The sequence below is a fragment of the Ciconia boyciana genome, chromosome 1 (genome assembly GCF_034638445.1).
Source record: "Ciconia boyciana chromosome 1, ASM3463844v1, whole genome shotgun sequence".
Taxonomy (NCBI): Eukaryota; Metazoa; Chordata; class Aves; order Ciconiiformes; family Ciconiidae; genus Ciconia; species Ciconia boyciana.
Window position 1 is genome coordinate 191,279,987 of NC_132934.1, and position 14,133 is coordinate 191,294,119.

Consider the following 14,133-nt stretch of genomic DNA (forward strand, 5'->3'; position numbering starts at 1 on the left):
AATATTCATAAACATAAAAACATTCTTAGTCCTACTTTGAGTCCATCTGTAAAGTCGTTCATAAGATGTCTCTTGCAGCAAAGCCATCTGTTCCATGATTTCCAAGCTACAAGACAAAAAGATTTTATTTGCAAATACTATTTTAAGTAGTACTAGCAAAGGCACGTACAAATCAAATAAAACCATTATTAAAATTATGAAAATTTAGAAATATGTTACTATTCTTTGTTTTTATGTGAAATACTCTGTATAGCCATATGCAGTAAAGAACAAGACCTTGCTGTAACTTCTGCTTTTAACAAGTAAATGGTTATTTTGCACTCATTTAAGCAGCACTCACCCCGCCCTTTGCTGATTTGTCCGAAGGAGAATCTTGACATCATCGTGAATTTGCTTTACTCTTCCCAAAGCTTTGAAAAAATCCTAAATAAATTTAAAAAAAAAAAAAGTAGTGTTTAAAAGCAGTAACTTCTTATTCAGATCTCCAGCACTCTATACTCCCCATTTCAATTCCATATTTATGTTCCTTGCAGGTCTGTGTTCCAAGTGCTGCTTTTAAAGTACAAGCCCCCCTCCACCACCTCTCACCTTTCATTCCACCTTAAGAGCCTTAGGATTTTTTTTCTTTCCCATTGCATTACACCCTTCTTTCACAAAAAAACCCCACCATATTAATAGCAGCAAACATGTGGTTTTTAACCTATCTTTTATGTAGCATGTGTGTGTTTTACATTTCTTAGTTAACACTTTGGGGAGATTTTGAGGACATTACTATGCATTCCATCATCATCTCCCCATTAAAGTTAGCAACTAAAGAGCAAACTGAAACATTACAAAGTACAACGATTACAGGTTGATATTTTTTGTTTTCATATAATGGGGTAACAATTTCTAAGAAAAATCAAACATTTGCAATAGACTAGACCAAGGTTTCCCAGGACAATCTTTCCCCCCTGAATAACTCAGCAGCAGCAGTGAAGAAAAAAAAACCCTAGAAAACATGGACATATGGCCAAAAAAGTTATTTTGTCAGTGTTTTAGGAAACCCACTAACCAAATGGAAACCCACTAACATTTTTAAACACATCTTATTATGAATTCATCTTTCAAACATCATGGAGGAGACTAGTGAATTCAGGTGTAACTGTTTGTTATATCTTCTGTGACTTGAACACAGTTTGCCTCAGGAAAGTACAGTTTCATTCTGGCTCAAGTCACATAAAAATACACAGTCTAAGTGAAGTAGGACACTGATTTAACCTACTGCCTTGCATCAACTGTGTTGAAGATCATGTTCATAAAAACCCAAATCACTCTTCCTTCAGGGAAAAAAAAAATAATTAAAAAATTCCCAAAACAGACACCTGACTAAAAATGTTTTAAGCATGTTGGTTGATTCTATCATAGGGGGAAAGCACACACATGATTTTACTGAAGTCTGCCATTTCAGTAGCACAACTATGATTGTATCTCAGTTACTTCTGCACATTTTTTAGACAGATCAAAGTATCAAAAGGACTAATCCTTGTTCTGCTGCGAACCAAGCACTGAATAAATGGCACAGCATTGCTGTCATTGTTCCCTGCAACACGTGCTTTTTAGAAACCTGAATGTTCTTTCATGGTAACAGTTGGTACAAAAAGCATACAGCAATTACTCAAGTGCACAATCATTTAACACATTCCATTTATGCTTTCATCAGCACTGTTTATGGTTATCTGTTCCATGTCTTTAATAATGCTTTAACTGCAAACAGGATGCCTGTGGAAACAAGATAGTATGTCTCAGCAGGTAGTCTACATTTAAGTGAAGGTTTCTATGCAACTACAATAATAAAAATCATATTAAGTGTACTCAATTCTCTCATTATTCAGTTTGCTTTTACTGCAGAACAATGTGCCTTCTTATTCAAACCATAAACATATTCAAAAACTTGTTTGGGAAGGTGGCTAAAAGTGAATCAGCACTTAATATCTTCATCAACCTAATAATAATGAGGGAAAGTCTCAGCTTATATTGTTTCAAGTCACTGAATACCTATATACATGCATATGCAAAATGGACACACACATGCACAAGGGTAGTACTATGCATTACTGAAGCACTGCAAATTTCTCATTTGCTTTATTTGAGTGTGATGAAGTTTTAAAACATCTTCACTGAATATTCAGACTTCATAAAGGTCTTTTTTAAGTGTAGAACCACATGATAGCTCATTTGCCCCTTACACTCATTACCCAAACTAGAATTTACTGCTGATTTTCTTTCTTGTTACTTGAATCTTTCATCACACATTTCAAGCTCATCTGAAATTCACCACTCTGTTAAAAGGTACATTCCTCCACAAAAAATTAAATTACAAACTGATTATAAGATCTCATGTACAATTCAGCTAGGACGCTTCTACATTTTAGGGCAAAGCTTTTAATGTTCATTGAGCTACCTCAGTAATTGGCTCATCTTTCGTGCCTCGAAGGAGGTTCATTTCATCCGGTGTCAGCTGGAATTTTGCTATGAATGCGTCTGCAACTTGTGCTTTCATTTCTAGTCTCTGACTGTAATAAAACAAAGTGAAGAGCACATTACCTTTTTATGCTTATCTCAGATTTATTTTGCATATTCATACTTTTGGAAATATAATTAGCATTAGAAATAGGTGTTATTAAATTCTAATAGTACATTCTTGCCATGAAACACTTGAGTTGCATCTTCACATACAATTTTCTATTAAGCTTACATAGATTACTGAGTAAAGACAGCATAAAGGTAAGTTAGCACATTTGAAAACTAGTAAGTTCTTTAAAAACTATTCCTTTAGCATTTGTGTCACAGGTTATCTAATCCAGATACTTTGTGCTTGTACAGTGGTAATGCTTACAGTTATTTCCTTTCAAATTAATCAAGGGAAGAATGGGGTTTCAGCTCATGTTTTCAGAGAGACACAAAAAGCTGCAGCACCCAAAATGAGAAAATGATCATTAGATTAATCTACTTTTCTGTAGAACAGATCCATTTATTTTTAACAACATACAGTTGGGATACAAATTTACTAATCTCACAAGCAATCAAAATGTAGTGGCTAATTCTCTTGTTAATTACCCTTCCTGAAATAAACACAGCAGGGATGTAATACACAAACGCCATCTCGTGGGCAGCATCTTTTTGCACACATTTTGTCACACACCTTACAACCACAGAAGGACCCAAATGAATATAGTTTTATTCTACAGGAAGGGACTGGAATTCCTGTAGCAACAGAAAAATTGCTCAAACTGTGGTTTGAGCACACAGCATTCCAGGAAATAAAGACTACTTTTTCAGGACATTGAGAAGACACTACTTAGTTATTTGTAGAAGAACAAGGCTCAATTACTTTAAGACAGTTTCAGCTTCCAATGTAATTACTGCAAGATAAACACACTGTTATTATAGGGTGGTAAGACAGGCAAGTACACTTCTAATACTGATTGCAATAATTAAATTTCTTTGCCAGATCAAAGCTTGAAAAGTAAGCTTTTACTTACTTATTTACCACTTCTCTAGTATCCAACTAGTGTCTGGACTGCATTCAGCTGTAAGAAGCACAGAAAACTGGCTTCCTTTCTGTAGACATGGATGGCCTTCCCATCCTGCAGTTCCACAAACTCTTTTAGAGATCAGATGAAATGTTCTGCAATTCTCAGTGCTCTATCATACTGAACAGTGAGAAGGAAGGGAATATAAAATCCAACAGTGTTTTAACAGTAAAATTTATGAAAATCAAAGGGGAAAGCAACCCAGTACTTGTAAGTTACACAGAAGACACCTAAGCAAAAAGGAAAACCAAAAACTCATATGCTTTAATACCACGTCTTTAATTGCCAAGTCAGGTTTCTGCAGGGTCCTAAGCAGATGTGGCTGTTTCGCCTTTACAATGACAGTTTTGCAATGCTTAAAATCCATCTGTCTGTCTATTTAATTTTCTCTAAGTAAACTCTACAATTGCAAATTCAGGGTCTCCATGAAGCTGAATCTTTCTCAAGGAAGAAAGAAGAGTGATGGAGGATAATTTTGGCCAACTAAACAGGCAATGACAGCAGACACATCCTTGAAAAATTACAGCACTTTCCAAGCAATCTGGTGGTAGCTCACTGCAAGTCAGGAGGAACAGGGAAGAAGTCTAAAAAGGGAGGGCTCAAGAGTCCATACACAGCTTGGAAACAAGAAAATGAAGGTACAGGAAGAACGGAAAGGTATTTGGAAGAGAGGAAAGAGATTCAGAGGCATCATGATGGTTTGGCAAGGAGGTGGAGTCTGTTTTCTAGCACAAGGAATGGGGCATGGGGAGAGAAAGATTTAGGAGAGAATGGAAAGTACCAAAAGACTCTGGGGGCAGAGAGGGGAGACGTGAGGTGATGGGTCTGAAAGGATTGAAGTTGCCCCATCTTCTCTGTGAATAACTTTATCTATATCCCTCTTATCAGGGGGAGGACACGCAAGACTATCTTCAAACGTAAACAGATCTGGCACTGTTTTCTAGCCCCACTGATATGCTTTTCTGGCACAGAAAGCATGGTAGACCTCACCGCAGTGGAAGGAGAATGGAAGAATACCATTTTGAACACATTCAGTAAATTTTTGGTAGGAAGATTAGGCAATAAAATCTGAAGAGAGGAAGCCATGGTGTAACTTCAGTTGGAGATAGAGGAAAAAATACGAAGAGAAGCTGTCTACAAAACATACTCCCAAAAATTAACAGACAGGAGGATACCAACAAAAGAGTATTTTTAATTAAATATTAGGCTTGTGAGAGATTTTCTGATGATAACTATGTAATTCTCACAACACAGATGAAAGATGGATCAAGTCTGCTCTGTAGTAACACATTCCATCACCGCAATGATGCCTTAGCCATTCCTGCCCTGTACTGCCCTTTCCACTGTGCCAGAATCATTGTTTTTACTATCATGTAGTGAATCAGATCAGGGAACGAATCTGGCAGGAAAAAAAAGTTTTTATTTTGTTTATTTTTTGGGGGTGGAGGTTATATGTATTCTCTAATTCAGTTTACCACAGGCCTGTACTAAGGGACTGTGGGGTACTAAGTTCCGTACAGGCACACTCCCTGTACTAAGGGGTGTGCAAGCACAGCGAGCTGCCACAGGCAAGGGGGCAACAACTACTTACTTCACTGCTGCTAGGAAACTGCTCATGAAAACTACACTTTAGAACCCTTCTGGGGTATAAGAAGAGGTCATTTCAATAGTCAGTTACAACAAATAATAATAAAGAAAAATATTAGGACCCTCCCCTCTCAACCCCCCCAAAAACCTAGAGGCATATGACATAGCTACTCAAATTGAAAATCAGGCAAGGACACTTAATATTTCACCCAATGATGGTGCTTTCAACAGTGCCTTCCTGTTCTACACCATTGTGCTGAGGAAGTCTAATCCATCAACGTCACCATCATTGGACTTGGTTGAAACAACAGACAACGTAATTTAGTGAATTATCTTTATTTAATAGTTGCTCTGAGTCTCTCCTCTTGTGATGGAAATCTCAATTTAATATAAAACCACAAAGCTGAAAAGACTTACACTGGATTATCCGTCCCTTCAGGGAGAAGAAGGAAGGTAGGAAAGACACTGGAAAAAGCGAATGCAAGATCTTCGTTGGTTTCAACTGAAACAAGATGTCCCATAAACACAAGAGCAGATGAGATGTTGAGAAACTTTTCTGTTCTTTGAACCTGTGTATCTCCTGAGTGCATAAACTTTTAAGTGCTCTTACAGAAGATCTCCATTTACTATTCCCTCCCATTCTTCAGATTTTTTGAATGTACACTTTCGTCAAACTGGGGGCAGGGGGAAGTCTGATTTTAAGTAGTGCAATATACCAGGCATAACCGTTTTTTTCAGTTTGCTTGGTAGATTTGTTGGAACTGGGGTTGTCAACTTTCAAAGAACACGGACCAGAATCAGGAACAGTACAAACAGCATGCTTATTAGTCTGTGCTAGAATTCTGTGTCCCCTTCACTCCTGGCATTATAAAAACAAACAATGGCAGAAGACCTCACTACTCAATCTTTCTCCTCCTGCAAGTCCTCACTCTGCACAGTCCTCCCTCCATTCCTTTTTTGCTGCTACAGAGAACAAGGCTCAATCAAACATCGTGCTTTAAAGCCATTCCCATCCCTGGCTGTGTCTTTGGCTAACACCTGCTGTAACTGCTCACTGACCCACTCTGCACACTCTCAATAATTAACTTTTATAAAATAGTCAATATATTAAACTGTAGCACACTGGCAAGTTAAAAGTTCCACAATGTAAACATAAAATAACAGCCTCAAGGTGGCAGCAATGTTTCATCTATCTTTCTCAAGATAGGCATTCGGAAGTGGTGAGAAACATCTATCCCAAACCTAAAAGCATGCGCCTGAATTTTGATAAAGCTATTTTTTTTTCGTCTCTTTACAAAGGACTTGGGATTTCAACAAGCTAGTCAGCTTCAAAACCCAAGTTGGCCACCTCTGATTATGCTGGCTATGAAAGTTGCCTTGGTTATAAATCTGCATGAGAAAGAGATCCTGTATCCTAGATGATGGATCAGGAGCAAAACATGTAAGTGCTACGTACCCTTGACTTCTCTCTGGCAGTATACAGTATTAATGAGACCAATACATTCGCATAGGTATTTAATTTTATTTTTTTTTATATATATATATATATATATATATATATATATATATATATTTCCTCACACATAAGCTAACATATTTAACTAGAATTTAATCAATCTTATTAAAGCAGGGAAATTGATTAAAATATCATTCAAGCTTGCTAGAGTTATTTCACTGCGATAATTGCTATGCAAAACACAATGCAGGTAAAAATAAAAGCTAGAGAAAGGCCATCTTAGATGTAACCCATGGCAATCGGTACCTGGGCAGACACTTGGACATTTCAAGACCCACTGGCCTTTCCATAAACATAATAATTTCTAAACTGTGTTCTAAGGAAGTGCAGTACAGCAGAGGAAAAGCCACACTGTGCTGTTATCCCAAAGCTTTTTGTCTTTTTTTTTTTTTTTACAAAAGTTATCCCTGCATAAAGGAACAAAACTAACAGATCATGGGAACACGGCACCAATGCAAAGGGGGAAGTACCAAGTGCTGGTAGACTTCGGAGCTTGGGCGGGGGACGGGACTCCAACAAAGAGCAATTTCCCCAGTTTTAATCGTTGCCAGGGAGACAGAATTCTTTTGCAAGAGAACTCAAAAGGCTGGGAAAACTATGCACTTCATGCACTTTTCCCTTGAACCAAATACAAATGCGCACTATTTGTTAGGATTATCACCTAGACAGCTCAAAAAAATGAGGTGGAGAAGAAACAGGCTTTTCCAAAGTTTAATTTTATCTTGCCACCAAGTACAGCATAAAAATCTGCTAGCTTCCTTTACCTGGGACGAGTCATAGCAGCACGTTCTGAAATAACTTTCAATTTGTGGTACTGAGGATTCAGTACATTTTTTAAAGCCTCAAAAAGATGGAGTATTTCTAACTCATAAAGAAGTAACAAACATCTTAAAACAGACATGTATAATGCTTTTCAGCAGCAGCTGCAAAAATTATTTTTCTGTGATGGTTTTTGTGGAAGGCAAATATACAAGACTAGATAACAAAACATCTACACACAAGTAAGCCTTAGGAAACTATTCCTACGAATAAGTACCAGGTGCAAAAATGCATTTGTAAATATTCAGAACAAATCTTTATATTCTATATTTTGACTGTCAAACACATCTTTTATTAAAGACCTGAAATACTGTGAGAAGGTGTTCAGTGACCAATTCCATCATAGAATATAATTATGAAATTTTCTCCTTAATTAAAAAATAGGAAGGCACAGAAAATCATAGTGAATTGTCTAGTGTTCCCAGGATACAGTAAAATAGCAGTAACATTATAGAAGGCTTTAGTGAGACCTCATCTGGAAAACAGATCACAAACCTGATCATCTGTGTTCAAGAACAATGGATTCCCATTAGACCAGAGCCAGCAGGATGATCATGGGAATGGAGAACTTAATTTATGAGAAGAGATGAAGGAAGCTCTTAAGATAAAGGACAAGATGAGAAAACAGCCAATTTATATCCAAGCATTAGGTTGGAAATTAGGGAAAGACTTTTACTGGAAAGAACAAGCTTTTGAGGTAAGTGTTCCAAGAACAGCAACACGTACAAAACGCAAAATAAAATTAACAAGTTATATGTTGAATAGTTGATGAGTTTATGCGAGTCATCATGCAAATGATAGCTGGCAGCAGGAGAGTGGACTTGAACTTAGAAGGTTTCTCCCATCTGTAATCCCTATCTAAAGACAGCTAGCCTGCAATGCTGCAGCCCTGCCATATTATACATTCTGCTCTAAAAATAAATAGGTAAAAATCAAAAAGGCTAAATCAGAAGTTTAGCAACAGAAAATACTAACTGCACTGAAATGATTCAAACTTTGCCAAACAGATTACTAAACACTAGAATAAAAAAAGCTCATATGCTGTAAATAAATTCATAGAATTTAATAATTTTCTGCTTACATATCCATCAGGCTTTCTATAAACATCATTGGTATGTATCTACAGAATAGTCCAGATAAGCAATTTTCACATGCAAAACTTCACAGCAATCGTGATACATATACTTCTAGCTAAATCAGTGTTTAGCAATGATTAAGATACAAGATACAGTTTCTAACTTTTGAACAGAGATTAAGTTAAAAAGGAGTTTATTTCCAGTGAATAGATTCTTTTCCATCTTGTAGAGGTGAGGTAGTTGGTATTATTGTACCAAGCAGACTGATATCTTCAGTATATCTTTTATACAATCTGATATGAAGACATTTGAAAGGGGACTGCTTAGTCTACCTTCAAATTTGCCATCGAATTAAAAAATGTTGCCAAAGACATGAAAATAACACACTGTTCTCTACATCCACCTGGAATAAGATCAGAACAAATGAGCTTAATCAGCAGGAAAAGGAGAACTAAATCAGATAGTAGGAAAATAAAAAAGAACCAAAATAAATTTCCAGGTAAGACCATGGGCTCTCTGTTCCTGGGCTTTTCTTTTAAGAGCAGATTAAACAAACATCAGTCAGGAATGGTATCAGGTAACTGATTCTGCACTTCTGATTAATGTTTCTCAACCTGTAAAACCATGCCTCATTTCATATTAATCAAGAGTACTTCATGCCTCAACAGAGTACGTGGTTGCCAGGTAGAAAAGCTGGCAGGAAATAAGGCTTCGCACTTTCTCTGCTGGTCATGGCTAGAATATGTCAACTTAGGGTTTTTTTTCTTCAGATCCATTTTAGCTGTTTTGATTCCTGTGTTATGCCCTGTTACCTATGCTTTACTTTGGTACATATCAGGAAACAAAATCAGCCTCAGAATTTCAAGCCTTCACCCTCCCCCACCTCGAATTATAATTCAGTTTAGGCAATCACTGCTTTTTCTCATGAAGCATATTCACAAGAATAAATGTAATTACGTGTTTCAAAAGGTCAAGACATGAAATACATCTCATCAGTGCAAACCACCAGATCACCACTTTTCTCAGGGTACGCTGATGAAAGCAAACCTCTCTAACCTGCTAAAAATACTCCTGAACTTCCTGCATCATTTCCAAATTGACTATGACAAAAAAGATATTTCTTAAAAAAGAAAATGAAAAAAGCACCACCAAGAGACATTTGTAGTGTAGCACTACTAAAGCAGCAGATGTTCACTAAGAAATATTTTTCCTAAGACTTTTGACCTTGTATTGAACACAGAGGTGACAGTCAAATCATTCACTGAACTCCAAGAACTGTGTTTGTTGAATTTAAATAAAGAGCAAGTCTGAATGTAATTCACTTAAAATAAATTGAAGTACATACTGCTGCATTCCAAAGTATGTTTGGGAATCATATTTACCTGTATTTTTAAAAAGTGAAACAATCCTAGTGCTACAGAAACTGATTTTCCAGAATCAACATAACTAATAAGGATTCTTGACATCAAAACACACATTTTGTTCTGTTTAAGAACACAATTAATACAATAGTAGCTAGCAAAACAAGATAATGTGTAAAGGTGTTCAAGTGCATAATCTCAACGAAAGTTCTGAAACTTTAGCCTGACTCAAAAAATATCTGTCCAAACCATTTCCATTCTTTCATACAGTTTTCAGAGTATGGTCTTCTTTACATCCAGAGAACTACTTCTGACTCTCACCAATTTTCTATTTCTGCAGGCTTATTTTCTGTGATCTCCCTAAGCATATGTATACACTCACATAATCACTCTTATTTAATTTTATAAGAATTAATATTGTAACTATTACCTTCTGGTCTCTTTCTTCAATTGTTAGATCCACAACTGTCATTTGTGGCTAACCTCAAAAACAATCTTGCACAATACCTTACCATTAAGTGGCTGGTAGAACTACTATGAAGCCAGGCTTCTGGCATTCTGCATACAGTATTTTGGAACTGAACTGTTATTTCTCTATTTTGGGAACTGTACGGAACTCCAGGACATTTGTTGCCAATGGAAGGTGAAGTAAAACTACTTGCAAACTAATTGCAAGTAGGTTTTTAGCTTCACACAAAGAAAAAAAGAACTAAACTCAGGTACAAGAGAACCAACAAGTCACAGGAAGCTTTTATTAAAATCTCACTTCAAGGAGCAAGATCCTTTTTCTGTCAGCCTATTAGCAATGGCAATAAACAAATCCACATATTTTAAAACGCAGCAGATGTTGTTTGGAAACAAACTAATCTCCTCATTACTATACATAAAGAGCCTAATGCAACCTGAAAGCAATATTAGTGTGCTCAAGTAAATGTATAGAAATCTAGTGAAGATACTGAAGTGGATTTTTAACAATTCACAGAAATTGTCTACATTAACTACCTCAGGTTTTCTTTATTATCAAAGTTTGTTATGAAATACATTAAAACAAACACTCTATTTAAGACTGTACATTACTGAACAGCAATAAATTAACCTTATGTTATAGAGAGACGGGTTGAATGGTTTGAACTACTTTTTTTTTTTTCACACTACATGGTTCTATTAAGTTGTGATAAGTCTCAATTTTAAGGAGAGAAGAGGAAAAAAGAAAACCCTAGTTCCTATGTTAAGCAGATTCCGTAACTTAAATAATGTGAAGGAAAACTGTTCTGCTTCTAATGTACAGTACAGTTATTTTAACTAGTCTTTACAGAGAAAATAAATTTAGAACAAGCAACCTAATTGACCAAAGAAATGCACCAACTCTGACATATTCAGAAATATAAAAACGCAATTGTATTAATCAAAGATTACTTTTTTAATTTGTCACCCAAGTAACACATTCTATTTAGCATTTATGCCAAATAGGGTCTAAAGTTCACAAACTAAGTTACAAGATAAACAATGCTGCAAAGCAACAACCTGAGAATGCAGAAGTTTTAACTTAAATCCAAGACAAACATCTTGTTTTCTACCCCAAATATTTAACCAAGTGTCTTAAATTACACATTTTATCTACATAGGAAGTCCCAAATAGCTCATCAGGATTACCTGCAAGGATGCTGCTGATGGACCACTATACCTTCAAACCACAAATTTGAGGGACTAGGATGACCAACAAAGAGTTCAGGTAAGAAACTTAGTAAATTGAAAATCATCTTGAACTACATCCAATTATACAGGTGATAATACAATGCAAAAACTACTTCGTATAATAAACCTAGTACCCGCACAGAACCACTGAGACAGCCATCCCTTTGCAAGCACCACAGAAGAGAAAGGATACATGCAAGGATGAAAGCATGAACAAGCATTCTTACTTAAAATGTTCATCCTCATACTCAAGTTCCTGTGGCCACTTTGCATCTTCTTCACTGCTGTCATGCAGTTCTTGATTAAAAAAAACACTACACAGGTTCAAATGCCACATAGGGAAAAATTTCTAAAGAGATATTTACATTTGCAAGGTAAAAAAATGTTGCAATCTAAGAAAATAGTTCACTTACTATTTCAATCTTTCCTTCATTTGCTTTGTATAGCTAGGGGAATAAAATTACAACCCTGATTAAAAAGACTTTGGCTACTGACTTTTCTTTCTCTGGTTTTGAAGTGAACATTCTGTTCTTTTACTTGCAGTTTGCTTTAAACTTGATACTAACTATAACATCTTTTGACAAAAGTTACTTTCCACAAGAACTGACCAGGCATGAAGAGGGTTTACCCAAGCCAAAGGTTCCACCTGTCATTTACTGAAGTCTTCAGACTATTACAGAAAGACACCTAGACATCTTAGATCAAAGACAGAGCTAACATGTATTCTTAGAAAGTGAAGGGAAGCTGTGAAATACTAACTCAGTTACTTGACTAAGTAACTTTCTATCATATTATCTGAGTGAAGACAGTAGCCCATTTTCCCTAAAATTTCAGTCAAATACAAAAATTAAATATTTTTAAGAAGGTAAATCCCTAATTACCATAAATGCATGAAATACATCTGAAAGTTTACTGTCTCCCCTCAGTTTTAGAACACTGAATCAAATCATAACATTTTCCTCCTACGAGAAAATGGTCAGCTAAAGTAAATCAGACAAATGCTAAGCATAATAGAAGACCTTTTTTTTGACCAACAGCTACTACAGCAAATCATTTACTGCAAATCAAAATAATTTCAGACGTTATTTTTAAAAATGGCTAAAAAACATGAAAACAGATGAGGATTTAATGTAGTACTCGGTGAGAAGGGCAGAGTCAAAATACCTTTCCTTAAGGACAGTGTAAACAACTGGTTCAGCAAAATGACTGAATGTATTAGCTCTGCTATTACAAAACGTTCAGTAACTATCATTGTGAAAAAGAAGAATATAACTAATCTGAAAAGGAAGAATGTAACTGATTTTATTTTTCAGGGTAATGTTTAAAAACATACCATTCCTCAGCACTGATTTAAGAACTTAACTCAAATTCTGTGGTACATAAAACGGAATTTGCTTTTAAAATACATGTTGATATTAAACTAAAAAATGACACAGAAAATTATACTATATTGGTGCTATTCAAATAAAAATTCCCATTATCCTAGACTTCAAGAAACTTCTACCTAACTCATGTTTTCTTTTGAAATGCCTATCATAAAATAAACAGCTGGTAGGACCACAGACAATAGAAACAGAAATTTGAGATTGATGAAATCTGGAGACTTCTGTAACTTTCATAATGAGAAAAGATATATCTTTTTATAGGAAGAACTCTAAAAAACGATATGCTCAGCAGTTCCTACCTTGTTCTAGACTGACCGTTCTTGCTTTAGAGTCACTGTTTCAATTGTTTTATTTTTGAATGGGTTCAGCTTTCATCTCTGCATTTTAATCAGATAGTGTTTTAGGACAACGCTCAGAAGACAGAGAAGGCATGCCCTCCCAGTTTCACCATTTACTCCTTTGTTGGCTAAGTAATGTCACCTGTTAAGTTGAAGGAATCAGCAATTTAAGACCTGTATTTTGTTTGACTGCAGGCAAGATTTCAGCTTTTCACGAAACCCCTAACATTTGGTAGCCGATGCCTCTTCCTGTGCCTGGTGTAAACCAAAGTGTTGCATCAGAACAGTCATTTAATGAGTCAAAAGAAAAGATGACTCAAATGTCCCACACAGAACAAAACAGCCTTCCCATTGTAACTTTTGCTTAATTTTTTTGTAAGTTTAGCCAGGAAAAAAGTTAACTGTGTTAATAAATGGCACTGTGAATCTTCCATGACCATCATATTGTAAGATCACAAGTATTGTTTGGCTTTTGCTAGTGGGTACTTCATGGTATACTTACAAAATAGCCTTTCAAAAAGAGAACTTTGTCCTACCTGTCTACTCTAAGGTCTGACCCTTAGAAGGACAGGCTACTTCCTAAACCCTTTTTCTTCCTCACACTAGGGGGATGTTCTGTCTCTTAAAAGAATTAGCAGAAAGTCTTTTAAGTAAACTATTGTGCCAGTAAGGACTATGTCATAGAAATACTGATGTACAGTCTGCATAATCTCTTTTAATGGAATTAAGGTCAATTAGACATACATCACTTGCAACTGGTCTTGCTATCTTCCATTCTGCT

The 14,133-nt window shown here is 35.9% G+C and overlaps 1 protein-coding gene across 1 annotated transcript in view; it reads right to left on the minus strand.

The window, feature by feature from the left end:
- Positions 1 to 14,133, minus strand: part of COG6 (component of oligomeric golgi complex 6) — a 59,129-nt gene that overhangs the window by 38,915 nt on the left and 6,081 nt on the right. Inside the window, exons 5-7 of the mRNA XM_072850308.1 lie at positions 2,444 to 2,555; positions 341 to 423; positions 36 to 106 (exon numbers count right to left, since the gene is read on the minus strand). Coding sequence (XP_072706409.1) covers positions 36 to 106; positions 341 to 423; positions 2,444 to 2,555 — 266 coding nt within the window. The remainder of the gene's footprint in view (positions 1 to 35; positions 107 to 340; positions 424 to 2,443; positions 2,556 to 14,133) is intronic.